General features: G+C 44.7%; 1 protein-coding gene across 2 annotated transcripts in view; it reads left to right on the forward strand.

Moving 5' to 3' along the window:
• Positions 1–17314, forward strand: part of DNAH17 (dynein axonemal heavy chain 17) — a 14992541-nt gene that overhangs the window by 11872705 nt on the left and 3102522 nt on the right. For both annotated transcript variants that reach the window (XM_085617470.1, XM_085617471.1), the window contains one exon: positions 16170–16362. In XM_085617470.1, coding sequence (XP_085473596.1) covers positions 16170–16362 — 193 coding nt within the window. The remainder of the gene's footprint in view (positions 1–16169; positions 16363–17314) is intronic.

Genomic DNA, 17314 nt, shown 5'->3' on the forward strand with positions numbered 1-17314 from the left:
TAGGTGTGGGTTGTGGGGATTATGGGGCGAAGGGTGGGAAGTTAGACATTTTATGTGTTTTTTTGTTTTTTAATTAATAGTTTAATTGATTGGTAATTATGCAAATACATTATTTTTTTATTTTTGATGTCAGTTGTGTGTTATAGGGTCAGAAGTACATAGACTAAATTTATGTAATTAATGTTTTTGTTAAACAATTTCTAAATAAAAATGTATTTGAAAATAATTTTCTTATTTGATTTATTTGTAGGTATGTGTGATATATATTTAACATTATAATGTTTTTTTAATAAATATATTTACATTTTTAACTTATATCTTTTTTAATTACTTTTAAAAAAAATATTTGTAATTTGTTTGTTTTTAATTCTGAACTGATTAGAGTGAGAATAGTAAATTTTATTCCTTCGCAAATCCAACACTTTCCCTACTGTTGCACTCACTGAAGTGGGAAATGTAAGTATAAAGATTTTTAAATAGACTAAAGTTTTAATTTATAATAGAATGTTTTTTAAATAGATTTTATGTTATTGGTATATGTGAATATTACATTTCTTACATAATTTTAAAATTATAAAATACACTAAAATATTTATTTAATAATTGTAAGTAAATATAAATATAAATGTATATATGTGTAATTTTTTTCAATTAAGTTTATTGGTAATACATTTTTTATGTATATTAAATCAACGTTATTTTTTATTTATTAATATATTCTTTAATATATTTATTTATTTGATATATATATACATATACATATATATATATATATATATATATATATATATATATATATATATATATATATATATATAAAAACAATATTTTGTACAACTATGACATCGATATTTTTATGACATTGATATATATATACATATACATATATATATATATATATATATATATATATATATATATATATATATATATATATATAAAAAACAATATTTTGTACAACTATGACATCGATATTTTTGTACTCACTATTATAAATATAGGATGTAGATATTATAGACATCGATATTTTGTTCACAATACTTCTTGTATGGGGATATTTTAGGTGTCGATATTTTGTCAGTGTACCGTGAATTTGTAGGCATTGGTGGGTTTGAAGTTCCTGTATTTGTTAGAAAGGTTGGAGCATTGTGGGCCAACCGTATCCCTGACCTGAATATCCTGTGAACATGGCAGCTTAAATCGGGCGGGGTCGCTGGTAGTAACCCCTTCCCCTAACCCTTCTTTGTTTCTTGTCACTGCCGTTACTGCTGGTGCTCATGGTGTCTACATCTTTTCGCCCTGCCTGGGAACCTTTCTTCATTTCATCCAGTTTTCTTTGGATGTACTCATCTGAGGTGTATGGACATGCTTTCTCCTTTGAGATTTTTTTAAGGTACTTTTGCAGCTTGTTTATCCTTGACTGCATCAAGTAATTCTTGTATTCTCCTGGTTCGCTGTTGGTCTCCTCCAATTTCCTTTTGTATGTCGCTAGGGTGACACTAGCTTTTAGTCCTTGTTCATTAACCTCAATTTGTATAAGCAAGGTGTCGGCTATGCTTTTCGCTGTATTGCTAATCACTACCAAAGGTACACAAAGCAACCAGACCTCCTTCGGGCAAGCCTATAGTATTTTGATCGGATCAATACTGGAACCTCTACTGCAATTCTGTGATTTGTTTCTTCAAACCACTGGTACAGAAAATGGAGGCATATGTGAAGGACACTAGAGACATACTGAATCTTGTCAATAATATGTATTTTAACCCCACCAAGGAATTCCTAATAGGGCTGGACATCGAATCACTCTACACAAACATCCCTCAAAGGGAAACATTGAGAGTGATAGAAGAACTATTGTATGCATAGGATTGGGCATGCTGTACCCCAAAAGCATTCATACTGCGTCTGGCCGAAATTGCACTAAAACTTTTTGGGGTGTTTCAGGGAACCATCTATTTGTAAACACATGGTACTTCCATGGGCAGCGCCCTTGCCCTGAGCTTGGCAGGGCTATACGGGGTATCATTTGAACAAGAATACATCTTCAACCAGCATAGCCCATGGGTTAACGACATCAAATTGTGGTGTCTATTTATTGATGATGGAGGGGGGACAAATTATCAATCAAAGATTTCATACACTGGTTGAACAGCTGCAATCCTCTACTACATTTTACATCTACTGTCACTCGAGATTAACTTTCAGTTTTAGACCTGGTGATTGTACCTAGAGAAGGAACACTTGCGACTCAGGTTTTCTATCAACCTACGTATGGCAATGGCCATTTCTGCTTTCACCCCAAATCACTGAGGGAAAACCTCCCAGTGGGTCAGTTTCTCAGTCTTCGAAGGAACTATTCAGATACAGGGGATTTAAAAAAACGAATCAACAGAACTGTTGGAAACACTTCCAAACAGAAACTACCAGGTGAAGGTCATAAGAAACACAGAAGAGAGCATCCAACTGCAATAGAGATGCACTTTTAGAAAGTACAGAAAAACCACAAGTAAAGAATTCAATTTCCGTCACCACTTTCAGCACCACATCAAACAATATCAAACATATTGTACTAAGGAACAGGTGCATTCTGAACTTGAATGGCCTTAACCTTAAGACACCCTTTTTTCCTTCAAGAGAAGTGCCAATATGAGGGATTTGCTAGTGCTTACTAGGCCACGCCCTGAAGTTCAGGGTAGACAGCAGAGACTCTGGGATCTACCACCAGTAGCTGCCCACACCAGGTGTGTTGCATGCGATGTCTGTAATCTCACGGAAGACACCAAAAGCATTGATGTAGGTTTAAAATACCCTTGGGAGCAGAAGAACAACACTAAGTACAATTTGGAGAACATGATCTACCTTATAAAATGCTCGTGTGGGCTACTATATTTCAGCGTGACTATACAAAGTCAAGATCTGGATAATTGAACACAGGAACAAAATCAGGTCTTAGAAAGCAATAACAAAATTCACAACACATTATCTGGAGAAGAAACACTCAGTGGATGATATCCACTGGATTTTCCTGGATAAACCCAACATCCCTATTACAGCACGAGACACGAAGAAGAACCTGGTATTAAGGGAACATAAATGGATAAATAGAATTTGTAGCCACGAAAATGGTATGAATGATGAAATCCCATGGAATTCGTTGAGTAGGTTGTGAACATGAATAAATCCATCCATAAGCCGATCACAACTACTATATAATATTCCCATGTAATGATTTTTAATTACGACACCCAAAATACACTGCTTGGGTAGTGAACAACAAGATATATTTATAAATGTACTAAGGTACAGGAACAGAATATAGAGTTCAAAACAGACACTATGCAAAGGCCATGTGAGGACAGGATATTGCGCTAAATAAAATAAAACTCTTATACCTGCGAATACAATACATTTCTCTATGTGGAAATAATTAATACTATTTTATCAGCTATAGGCAATCCATGAAAAACAAACCATGATATATATGAATAAAACAAATGTCTAAAGAGTACGGAATCCACCACAATAACTATGAACTCTTGTTAAATTACAGATCAATCAGAGAGCGAACTTTACTCAGTCTGTCTTTCATTTTGAATATCATTTGACCGATTTATATAACCGTGTTCTGTGGGTGGCGGCATACTCCCAAAATGAAGAGAGATGGAGGACGAGGAATCTTCAATGTTTTCCATGCTAACGGAAAGGAAACCCACAGGTCACGTAATATCAAGAAGACACGCTAAGTAGGGCTTACTGAAGCAGAGGACGGGTACCTACGCGTTGTACGGAGAGACTCTTTTTGGGTGGCGGCTGTGAGAAGTTGGCCTGATGTATGATGTCACTAGTTCTAGTGTACACCTTATATCAGTCCAAACAACCCTTATGGTGATTGGTTGTAAAGTCAACCTTATAGACCAGCTATCCTAGTGGTAGCATTGACAAGAGCAGTCTTAGGCTAAACTCTGAATGGCATGTGAAGCCAGCTGTTATACCATATATAATCCCCTGAATGCCAAATGAAAGGACACCACAACAGATATATATATAAAATAAAGTGTATTTATTCTAGTCAAACCCTCAGCACTCTTTATGAGATTCGAGGTAAGTACAACACAGTCTTATTTAAGCATACATTAAGTCACACAGGTAAGTAATACAGTTAGGCCCTAGGGGCCACGCAAACCATATACTAAGTAAGTGGTATAAGGACCACTGTCACGGAAATAGGATAGGCCTAGGGAATCGCTGGGACTACACTATACTACCAACAGTTAGGAAGTGGGAGGCCCACGGGATTCAGGTGCAGAGTGGAAACACTCATGCGCAATGCGTATAATCAATAGAAATAGTACAGTTTAGAATTAATAAGATTTAGGACACTTCTGGAGTAGCTAGGAAGTCGAGTCTTGAGAACTAGACACTAGGATTGTCAATACCCTGATGAGCACCGGAGTACCCAAGTTACCTAGCCCACGGGCTGTGGGTGCATAGGTGTGAACTCGTGTCGGGTTTCGTCGTCGACTCCTATGGATGCCTGAAGGAAAGATGCTGACAGGCAGTCAGTGCAGAGTGTCCGGTGGATCCCAAGGCCGGGATCAAGAAGGAAGGATACCTGCAAGCAGAAGGGACAGAGTCTGGGTCACTAGCCAGTGACCACGTGGAACCAGGAAGGAACCAGGCGATGTCGGGAGTTTGCAGGTGAAGAGGTGAAGCTTGTCGCAGCAGCCACGGGTACCAGGAGACGTCGAGGACGACCAGGACCAGGAGGCGAGCTGTCCCACGAAGGCTTGTGCTGTCGGCGGCGTCGAAGTCGAAGTCGAACTAGGACTCACCAAGCCTTGGCAAGCGGAACCCACAAAGAATGGAGGACTTGCTTCTGGTGCAGACCAGGAAGGTCTGGGGTGCTTCTCGTTTACAGAGGAGCAGGAGCCAGTCTGGAGGAGCCAAACCAGCAGTGGAAAATTGAAGGTGTGTCGTCGCAAAGGTTGCTAGCCAACGGGCAAGCAGCCGGACAGACGCGGCAAGCAGGAAAATGCAGAAGGGCCCCACGCAGGACTCGTGGAGTGTGGGGGGCTGATCTTCGGTGCAGATGGTGCTTGGGGTTGGGGCTTCTCAATCCCCGGTGCACAACCTCGAGGGTGCCTCAGAAGCTGCGCTGGAAGATACTGGCCACTTTTACCAGGTAGCCAGTCCCACATCTCTCGTCGCCTCCACGGATCTCAGCTCGGCTGTGGATGTGGATCAGGGTCAGAGAAGTCTGGAAGTCAAGGCTCTGGTCGGGCTCTGCAGTCGGTCCCTCGTAGAACTTCAGCAAAGCAAAGGGTAAGTCTCTTGATGGTGCCTGTTCGCACAGGGTGGCCACTCCTTGGCCACAAGGGAGATTCTTCAGTCTTCTTCTTTCGTCGAATGTCGAAGGTCCAGAGTTTCTGTTCAAGTTGCAGGTTCAGGATAATCTAATCTCCTGGGGCCCAGCTACCACACTTATACTAATCTGGGGGGCTGGGTTGCCTGCTAGGTCACGCCTTATGGGTGGGACCTGGGAGGGGGGTGGTTACACCCCCTTCCCTTTGTCCAGTTTCGTGCCAGGACTGGGGCTGGAGTGCCCCAGCACCGGTTTGAATTGGACTATGCATGGGACACCTTGAGTGCCCCAGGCAGTGTCTCGTTTCTTTCATCCCTCCCTGCCCCAATACACTAAGGCCTGTCTGGGGTAGTGCTCGCACCTCCCAAGGCAGGAAACCTATTGTCCAAGCCTCCCGTGCCGGGATCACTCCCAGCAGCAGGAGGTCAGACATGTGTCGTGGCAGCAGCATCCATTTTGTGATGCTGGGGCTCTGGTTAACTTTAACCGGGTAAGTAGGTTTCAACATGTCTTCTCCCTCTAGAAGGGAGGGATAATATCCTCATCACCAGAAATGGGATGGGGGTATTATTCCAAAGTGTTAGACACCTTACACGACATGTTTTGATAAAGCCAAACCATAGTTACCATAACCGTTTAACATTATAAGGCACTTTAAGAGTATATTGTAGGCTATATCATAGAACAGCTACAAGGACATGGTTCCGAAAGCTGCAGACAGGCTCAGCTCATGCTAGAGCACTATCTCACATGTTACCAAGCACTCTGCCTCCAGGATTGTTAAGGCCTGCCATAGGAGTGGCTGATAGGTACACATGTGTCTATATATAAGGTAGGTATAGGAATACTATACCTAAGCAAGGGGTGATTACACGACCTTGCCCCAGCTGAGTGATCAGCCAGTTGTGTCATAATGGAAGGCCAGGCCAGGGGTGGCATAATACATGCTGCAGCCCCTGGTAGGCCTAGGGTACACCTATGCCCTGGGTACCTAAGATACACTGTACAGGGGCCAATACGGTGATCCTATCCAATTGGGTTATGCACCTAAAGTACATAGTATTAATTTAGAGAGAGAACAGCAGGGCTGTGGGTCTGATTAGCAGGCCCACAGCCACATCTACGTCGAAAACCAGTAAAGCAAAAGCAAAAAGTGGGGGTGAACATAGAAAGCAGACCCTACTCTCCTACACAACCCCCCCCCCCCAAACTTAGGGACATTAAACTAACCTTGACCAGTTGAGTCTTCATGTTCTAAGTGGAAATATCTGGAGAGTCCATCTGCATTGGCATGGTCAGTCCCAGGTCTATATTCCACTGTGAAGTCCATCCCCTGTAGGGAAATGGACCACCTAAGAAGTTTGGGATTTTCACCCTTCATCTGATTTAGCCACAAGAGGGGCTTATGCTCTGTCTGAATCTTGAAGTGAGTGCCAAACAAGTATGGCCTCAGCTTCTTCAGGGCCCAAACCACAGCAAAGGCCTCCCTCTCAATAGCTGACCAACGTTTCTCTCTAGGGGTCAGCCTTCTACTTATAAAAGCAATGGGCTGGTCTTGACCATCTATATTAAGTTGTGAAAGAACAGCTCCCACACCCAACTCAGAAGCATCTGTCTGGACAATAAACTCGTTGGAGTAGTCTGGACTTTTCAGAATAGGTGCACTGCACATGGCCTGCTTCAGGTCATCAAATGCTTTTTGACAGCTTACTGTCCACTGAACTTTCTTTGGCATTTTCTTGGAGGTCAAGTCATTAAGTGGTGTCACAATGGACCCATAGTTCTTGACAAACTTTCTGTAGTACCCAGTCAGGCCCAAGAAAGCTCTGACCTGAGTCTGGGTAGTTGGAGGAGTCAAGTCCTTTATGGTCTGGATCTTGCTCTCCAGTGGTTGAACCTGACCCCCACCAACTAGGTGGCCCAGGTACACAACCTTGCTCTGCCCTATCTGGCACTTAGTGGCCTTGATAGTGAGGCCTGCCTTTTGCAGGGCCTCTAAAACATTCCTCAGGTGGACCAGGTGATCCTCCCAGGTGGAGCTAAAGACAGCAATATCATCAAGATAAGCTGCACAGTATTCATCCAACCCAGTAAGGACTTGATTCACCAACCTTTGGAAAGTGGCAGGTGCATTCTTCAACCCAAAGGGCATTACCACAAATTGATAATGTCCTCCTGGGGTCGAGAAAGCAGTTTTGGCCTTTGCATTCTCAGCTAGTCTGATCTGCCAGTAGCCTGCTGTCAGGTCAAATGTGCTCAAAAACTTAGCAGCTGCCAGTCTGTCAATGAGCTCATCTGCCCTAGGTATTGGGTGGGCATCTGCCCTAGTGACAGCATTGAGACCTCTGTAGTCCACGCAAAACCTCATCTCTCTCTTACCATCTTGGGTGTGAGGTTTTGGCACAAGAACTACAGGACTAGCCCAAGGGCTCTCTGAAGGTTCAATGACTCCCAGCTCCAGCATCTTTTGTACCTCAACTTTTATGCAGTCTCTGACATGGTCAGGTTGCCTGTAGATTTTACTCTTCACAGGCAGACTGTCACCAGTGTCCACCTCATGGGTGCACCAGTTTGTCTGACTTGGGGTCAGAGAGAACATATGTCTGTAGGATTGCAGAACTTGCCTGCAGTCCTGTTGCTGATGGACAGTGAGGCTGTCAGAAAAGACCACACCATAAACTGAGCCATCATCAGGGTTCTGAGTCAACAGGTCTGGGAGAGGGTCACTCTCTTCCTCCTGCCCCTCATCTGTAGCCATGAGTAAGCCCATGTCTGCCCTGTCAACATATGCCTTCAATCTGTTGACATGAAGCACCCTGTGGGGGCTTCTGGGAGTCCCAAGGTCCATCAAGTAGGTGACTTCTCCCTTTTGTTCAACAATAGTGTGGGGTCCAGACCATTTGTCTTGGAGGGCTGCTGGGGCCTCTGGCTCCAACACCCACACTTTCTGCCCTGGCTGGTAAACAGTCAGCACAGCCTTTTGGTCATGCCAAGCTTTTTGGAGTTCTTGGCTTGCCTCAAGGTTTTTAGAAGCCTTCTTCATATACTCTGCCATCCTGGAGCGGAGACCAAGTACATAATCCACTATATCAAGTTTGGGTTGTCTGAGAGGTCTCTCCCATCCTTCCCTTACTAAACATAGGGGTCCTCTTACAGGATGCCCAAACAAAAGCTCAAAAGGGCTGTAGCCAACCCCCTTTTGTGGGACCTCTCTGTAAGCAAACAGAAGGCAGGGTAAAAGGATGTCCCATCTTCGCCTAAGCTTGTCTGGTAAACCTTTTATCATTCCCTTTAGGGTCTTGTTGAATCTCTCCACAAGCCCATTGCACTGTGGGTGATAGGGTGTGGTGAACTTGTAGTTCACACCACACTCCTTCCACATTGCAGTCAAATATCCTGACATGAAGTTGGCACCTCTGTCAGAAATGACCTCCTTTGGAAAGCCCACTCTGGAGAATACTCCAAGTAGGGCCCTTGCCACAACAGGAGCTGTTGTGGTCCTTAGGGGAATAGCTTCTGGATACCTGGTGGCATGGTCCACTATCACCAGTATGAATCTGTGCCCAGATGCTGTTTGTGGGTCCATTGGTCCTACAATATCTATGCCCACTCTTTCAAAGGGAACCCCCACCACAGGTAGTGGTATGAGGGGGGCCTTTGTGGTGCCACCTGATTTGCCACTGGCTTGGCAGGTGACACAGGAGCGACAAAACTCCTTGGCATCTTCTGACATATGAGGCCAGTGAAAGTGAGGGACAAGCCTGTCCCAGGTCTTGTTCTGGCCTAAGTGTCCTGCAAGGGGAATATCATGGGCCAAGGTAAGAAGGAAGCCTCTGAACTTCAGTGGTATGACCAACCTCCTGGATGCACCAGACTTGGGGTCTCTAGCCTCTGAATACAGCAGCCCTTCATCCCAATACACTCTATGGGTACCTTGAGCATTCCCTGCAGCCTCAGCAGCAGCCTGCTGTCTGAGGGTTTCAAGAGAGGGGCAGTCTAATTGTGCCTGCCTCAGATCTGCTCTTGAAGGTCCCCCTGTCCCAAGAAACTCAACCTGATCAGGTTCAAGTTCTTCTAGGACAGTTCCTCCAGGGCTCTCAGAACCATCCTCCTGTGAGGGCTGATCCATTACCTGAGGCAGGGGGGAAGGCACAGCCTTTACCCTACTGCTCTTTCTCTTGGGTTGTGACTGGTCCATGGTTCCAGGATCCAGCACTTTTTCAGTGTTGCACTTTTTGGCCTGTGACCTGGTCACAGCAAGGACATGTGCATCTATCCCCAGCATTTCTGCATGGGTCCTATACTCCACTTCAGACCAAACTGAAGTTTCAAGATCATTGCCCAGTAAACACTCCACAGGAAGGTCTGAACTAACAACAACTTTCTTGAGGCCAGTTACCCCTCCCCAGGAGAAGTTAACAATTGCCACACTATGGGAAGTAGTGGCATTGCTAGCGTTGGTCACTAGGTAATTCTCACCTAGCATGATCTGTCCAGGGTCCACAAAGGCAGGGGTCACCATTGTGACACTAGCCCCAGTGTCCCTGTAGGCCTGAGCCATTCTTTGGTTGATAAAAGGAGTCTGTCTGTACTTGCCTAGGTTACTGGGGCCTATAGTAGAGGACAAAGCTATGTCCCCATCACAGATTAGAACAGCCTGAGTAGGTATCCTGACTAGGCCAGAATCCTCCTCAGTTCCCAGGGTTAACCCTACTACACCCTTTTCCTGGGAACCACCACTTACAGCTGAACTAGGGGGTACAGTTGCCTTAGGGGCAATGGTGGCTGGGGACTTATCCTTTTTGGTGCACTCACTAAACCAATGTGAGTTGGACTTACAATAGTTGCACCATGGTTTCTTTTGGCCATCTTTCTTCTTATCCTTTTTGGGACCACCCTCCCCGTGGGCCTTTTGGGGGCCTGGTGAAGACTTCTGGTCTTTTTGTTTCTGATCATTACCCTTCTGGTCTGCCTTTTTCTGATCACCGCCCTGGTTCTGGTTTTTCTGCTTAACTCTAGTCCTGACCCATCTATCTGCCTTCTTTCCCAATTCTTGGGGAGAAGTCAGATCAGAATCAATCAGGTGTTGATGCAGTAGCTGGTTTTGACAGTTGTTAAGGATTTGTTCTCTCATGATCAAATTATACAATCCTGTATAGTCCTTAACCTTACTTCCCAATAGCCAGCCTTCCAAAGCCTTAGTGGCACAATCTACAAAGTCAGTCCAGTCCTGAGTCTGTCTCTTCTGGGTATCCCTGAACAACAACCTGTATTGTTCAGTGGTTAGGCCAAACCCATCAATCAGAGCACTCTTCAGGACAGTGTAATTGTCTGCATCCTCATCACTAACTGTGAGGAGCTTGTCTCTACCTTTCTCAGAGAAGGAGAGCCACAAGATAGCTGCCCACTGACTTTGGGGTACCTGCTGTACTTTGCAAGCTCTCTCCAAAGCAGTTATCCATTTGTGGATGTCATCCCCACACTTGTAGGGAGGGACAATCTTGCTCAGGTTTCTATTATCATAGGTCCTGTCTCTATCCTTAGGGATATTGCTGCCACCAGTGGGTTCCAACCCACTTAACTTCTGCTCTCTAGCCAGAGCAAGCTTCTCCTTGGCAAGGGCAAGTTCTTCCCTCTCAATCCTTAGATTAGCTTCCCTCATTCTGGCTTCATGCTCTTTTCTCTGGGGGGAAGTCATTCCCCTGTGAGAAGAGGCACTAGAGATGCTAGAGACATGGGAGTGGATGGATTCCCTTGAAGGGGATCTGTCTCTCCTGTTTCTCTGGTTAAGTCCACTTGGGGGTCTGAATGGGGGAAGCCCATGCAGACTCCCATGTAAGCTTAAGTTAGCCTGGCTAAGTCTTCCTACTTTGACCTGGCTGTCTACCTCCTCATCTGAAGTCCCATCTGACTCATCGGTAGCGGGTAGACCCTCACCTGTACCTAGGGTACCAGCCTGGGAGGCCCTAAGAGCATCATACTCCTCGAGGATCTCTACTAGCTGAAGGAGGGTAGGGTTTGCACCCTGTTTTAACTTTCTGGAGGTACACAATTGTCTCATCTCCTGAAAAGTTAGGGTATCATATCTAGAGGGGATCTTTCTAAGACCTACCCCTCCTGAGAGAGAATCTCCTTGATCTCCTCCCAGAGACATGATCTAGTGAGGGTGTGGTGTGTGCACCTACCTACACTAGTTGTATCTACTAAACCTCTCTAGTAGTTGCAGTCAGGGTGTGCTAGGCCCTTCAACCTACAACAACTAAGTCCAGTAGGACTTAAGTATTTATAATCTGTGTTATATGTCCCTAAACAATATCTGTGTGATATTTCAATTTAGTATCTCAAGATTACAATGGTATTACAACAGCAAGCTCAGATCCCAACCGCTGCTCACCAATGTGAGAAGTTGGCCTGATGTATGATGTCACTAGTTCTAGTGTACACCTTATATCAGTCCAAACAACCCTTATGGTGATTGGTTGTAAAGTCAACCTTATAGACCAGCTATCCTAGTGGTAGCATGGACAAGAGCAGTCTTAGGCTAAACTCTGAATGGCATGTGAAGCCAGCTGTTATACCATATATAATCCCTTGAATACCAAATGAAAGGACACCACAACAGATATATATATAAAATAAAGTGTATTTATTCTAGTCAAACCCTCAGCACTCTTTATGAGATTCGAGGTAAGTACAACACAGTCTTATTTAAGCATACATTAAGTCACACATGTAAGTAATACAGTTAGGCCCTAGGTGCCACGCAAACCATATACTAAGTAAGTGGTATAAGGACCACTGTCACTGAAATAGGATAGGCCTAGGCCTAGGGAATCGCTGGGGTACACTATACTACCAACAGTTAGGAAGTGGGAGGCCCACGGGATTCAGGTGCAGAGTGGAAACACTCACGCGTAATGCGTATAATCGATAGAAATAGTACAGTTTAGAATTAATAAGATTTAGGACACTTCTGGAGTAGCTAGGAAGTCGAGTCTTGAGAACTAGACACTAGGATTGTCAATACCCTGATGAGCACCGGAGTACCCAAGTTACCTAGCCCACGGGCTGTGGGTGCATAGGTGTGAACTCCTGTCGGGTTTCGTCGTCGACTCCTATGGATGCCTGAAGGAAAGATGCTGACAGGCAGTCAGTGCAGAGTGTCCGGTGGATCTCAAGGCCGGGATCAAGAAGGAAGGATACCTGCAAGCAGAAGGGACAGAGTCTGGGTCACTAGCCAATGACCACGTGGAACCAGGAAGGAACCAGGCGATGTCGGGAGTTTGCAGGTGAAGAGGTGAAGCTTGTCGCAGCAGCCACGGGTACCAGGAGACGTCGAGGACGACCAGGACCAGGAGGCGAGCTGTCCCACGAAGGCTCGTGCTGTCGGCGGCGTTGAAGTCGAACTAGGACTCACCAAGCCTTGGCAAGCGGAACCCACGAAGAATGGAGGACTTGCTTCTGGTGCAGACCAGGAAGGTCTGGGGTGCTTCTCATTTACAGAGGAGCAGGAGCCAGTCTGGAGGAGCCAAACCAGCAGTGGAAAATTGAAGGTGTGTCGTCTCAAAGGTTGCTAGCCAACGGGCAAGCAACCGGACAGACGCGGCAAGCAGGAAAATGCAGAAGGGCCCCACGCAGGACTCGTAGAGTGTGGAGGACTGATCTTCGGTGCAGATGGTGCTTGGGGTTGGGGCTTCTCAATCCCCGGTGCACAACCTCGAGGGTGCCTCAGAAGCTGCGCTGGAAGATACTCGCCACTTTTCCCAGGTAGCCGGTCCCACACCTCTCGTCGCCTCCACGGATCTCAGCTCGGCTGTGGATCAGGGTCGGAGAAGTCTGGAAGTCAAGGCTCTGGTCGGGCTCTGCAGTCGGTCCCTCGTAGAACTTCAGCAAAGCAAAGGGTAAGTCTCTTGATGGTGCCTGTTCGCACAGGGTGGCCACTCCTTGGCCACAAGGGAGATTCTTCAGTCTTCTTCTTTCGTCGAATGTCGAAGGTCCAGAGTTTCTGTTCAAGTTGCAGGTTCAGGATAATCTAATCTCCTGGGGCCCAGCTACCACACTTATACTAATCTGGGGGGCTGGGTTGCCTGCTAGGTCATGCCTTATGGGTGGGACCTGGGAGGCGGGTGGTTGTCCAGTTTCGCGCCAGGACTGGGGCTGGAGTGCCCCAGCACCGGTTTGAACTGGACTATGCATGGGACACCTTGTGTGCCCCAGGCAGTGTCTTGTTTCTTTCATCCCTCCCTGCCCCAATAGACTAAGGCCTGTCTGGGGTGGTGCTCGCACCTCCCAAGGCAGGAAACCTATTGTCCAAGCCTCCCGTGCCGGGATCACTCCCAGCAGCAGGAGGTCAGACTTGTGTCGTGGCAGCAGCATCCATTTTGTGATGCTGGGGCTCTGGTTAACTTTAACCGGGTAAGTAGGTTTCAACATGTCTTCTCCCTCTAGAAGGGAGGGATAATATCCTCATCACCAGAAATGGGATGGGGGTGTTATTCCAAAGTGTTAGACACCTTACACGACATGTTTTGATAAAGCCAAACAATAGTTACCATAACCGTTTAAGATTATAAGGCACTTTAAGAGTATACGGTAGGCTATATCATAGAACAGCTACAAGGACATGGTTCCGAAAGCTGCAGACAGGCTCAGCTCATGCTAGAGCACTATCTCACATGTTACCAAGCACTCTGCCTCCAGGATTGTTAAGGCCTGCCATAGGAGTGGCTGATAGGTACACATGTGTCTATATATAAGGTAGGTATAGGAATACTACACCTAAGCAAGGGGTGATTACACGACCTTGCCCCAGCTGAGTGATCAGCCAGTTGTGTCTGATTGGAAGGCCAGGCCAGGGGTGGCATAATACATGCTGCAGCCCCTGGTAGGCCTAGGGTACACCTATGCCCTGGGTACCTAAGATACACTGTACAGGGGCCAATAAGGTGATCCTATCCAATTGGGTTATGCACCTAAAGTACATAGTATTAATTTAGAGAGAGAACAGCAGGGCTGTGGGTCTGATTAGCAGGCCCACAGCCACATCTACGTCGAAAACCAGTAAAGCAAAAGCAAAAAGTGGGGGTGAACATAGAAAGCAGACCCTACTCTCCTACAGCGGCCTCACCTTGACAAAGTAAAAAGGGAAAATGGGGGAGGGCCTGACTGGAGGCTATTTACAAAATCTTAAACTAGGGTCACTTGGCAATAATACCTTAAAACATGCGAGAAAGGCATAAAAATAGAAATGGCCAAGTTGGAATGACCCACAAATTTCATGGGTCAGTATTGCTCGAGGTTTATACCGAGACCTTCGATTAAAAGAAATACATTGGGCAAGCAGGATAGTCTTTTAACAATATGTATTGCCTCCCACTACAACCAGTGTTTGACTACAGAGAGCCGCCATCGCTCCCACGCCTTTTCGAGCTTCAATAACTTTGAGACTCTGTAAGAAATGTTTGTTTGTTGTATGTGAAGGGATCACCAATCCTGGTGAAACTTGGTTTGGCTCTCTCCTTGTGATGGTAACATAATGCAAAGCATATAAATTTATAGAATTACTAGAACGTATAGGTAAATATATGAACCTGAACCTAGCTGAATCAGGGGAGCATGCAAACTAGACCCCATGGTTTATTTTATGCTTGCAATGGGTAAAATAAGTGGCACTAGCGTGTTTGTATATGACGTGATTTACACAGACTACTTGTATATATGATTATATTTCCAACTACAGGTACTACTGCAGTGTGATTACGCCACTCTAGACCAAAGGGGGCCTAACCTTGAACTACTGAAGTAAGGTAGTAAAGGAGGGTAACATAGATTGAATCTGGTGGTCGTGACAATTGCTGTAGAGACACAATAACTGGCAGAAACATGTTGACATACATGCAGATAGGAGGGGTGAAAGGTTACTAAACAGCCCTATCCCCACCATCCTTTATTCTATTTTAATCCTGTCCGGGAAATCCAGGAATAAAGTAGTAATGTGGATATTCCTGAGCCAGTTTAAATGCTATAATCTGCACTTATAATTTTATTTATTGATACCTACTTTTCTTTGTTTGTATTGGCTTCCCCCATTTGCTCCACCCCAGGCGTTGTTCTGCACAGGGATGTTTAGCAAGCCCTATGGTGAAGCATGCCACAAATATGTGGGTGAGGGCAGTTTTTCAAACAGACAATTCTTGCCACTTAATTTTATAGCGTAATTTTGTTTACTCCTGATTCTTTTTTGTGTTGTTGGTTACTTATAGTGGAGGTCGTAGTAGGTGGTTTTCCTCTTCCACCTCAGGTGACTGCGATTCTCTATTTTAGGCCTGTCTTCCCCTACGCCTGATCATACTTTCCTATACCTTTAGTCACTATTAATGACTTGTTGGCCACTCCTCTCCCTGCACTATATTCTTTTCTGCTTGCAAGTTAACTATTTAACTCATGAGCCACGCTGAAAGTATAGAGCGCCATGCAGTAGGAACACAGAGATGCGGTTACTCATACACCGATGTACTTACTCATTCATCCAGCTATCCATGCACTCGCTCCCTGATTCATGCACTCACTGACCCATTCACGTATCTGCATTCATTTATCATCCATATGCAGCATGTGCTGGCTCACTAATCCTTCTGTTCATCCACTGATTAACTCGTACTCACATTCACTGAATCACCCTTTCACACGGCCGCACATAGAAAAAAAAATCAACCGAACTTTCACTTTAAAAAAAGAAACCTGTTTTTTCAATGTTGCAATTTTCTTATTAGCTTTTTACTCATAAGTTGTTGTTGATTCACTTTAGACTTGTTGGAGGATTGGCATCTGAAAATGTACGCTGGGCTCAGAGTATAATGATGTTCCAGGAGCAGGAAAAGACATTGTGCGGGGATGTCCTACTGATTACTGCATTTGTTTCTTATGTTGGCTACTTCGTCAAGAAATACAGAAATGAACTAATGGAAAAGTACTGGCTACCTTACATGAACAACCTCCAGGTAAATACAATTTAGAGGACTAAGATGTGTGATTAAAGCCATGCACTAGAATACAAAAAACAGTATGTGCATCAATATTCCAACATAAAAGGAAGATAAAAATAAAGGCCAGAACATAATGTAGACGATTAGGGTGTGCAAAAAGAAGGGTATATCTTGAAAATGAGGAAGAGAAGAAAGGGTAAAGAGACAGAAATTATAAAGACTATCTTGAACATTTACGGGAGTGCCAAGAATATATAGGAATGAGTTGTGGACACCGACAAACCCAGCTCTCGAAAGAGTGTAAACAGGGGTGTCAGGGGCTGCTAGTAACATTAGTACATTTTACCTTCTGTAGTAACTGCAATATTTCTAGCCAAATATATTAAATGGATTATGAATGACCAAGGCAAGTGCTACATATCTGTAATAGTTTGGGAAAATACGCTTGGAATTCTAAGGGTAATCTTGCCCTCTTAATCCAGTCAGCAGTTCTAAACCAAAGGATGAGAAACATTTTATCATTATAATGGAGATGAGAAGTGGGAGTGTTGGTCATATCAATAAAGGGAATTATAAACTAAAAAGAACAGTATTTAGATTCACACATGCTTTTTGTTACTGTCAGTCGTCATGGAAAGCATTATTTTAAATACGCAGTTGTTTGGTTAAGAATGTGCTCTACGTGGTTTTGCAAGTGTGCACCGCTGCCTTATGTTACCTAAGGAGCACTTCTCTGTGATGTCATCCTGTTTCGTGGTGGGTTTTGATTGGGCCTATGCTTAAAGCACCACAACTGCTTCATGTTACAACCAAGACCACTGTGCCATCTGCCGAGTTACCTATGAGAAGGACGGGCGCATGGCGAGGAAGCTACAATCAGGCATCACTACAGAAATTATGATCCAATGATTGAGCTGGGATTACAGAGACTTTGAGAAAACATGGGGAATAGCTGGAAGTACTATAA

The sequence above is a fragment of the Triturus cristatus genome, chromosome 7 (assembly GCF_964204655.1).
Source record: "Triturus cristatus chromosome 7, aTriCri1.1, whole genome shotgun sequence".
Taxonomy (NCBI): Eukaryota; Metazoa; Chordata; class Amphibia; order Caudata; family Salamandridae; genus Triturus; species Triturus cristatus.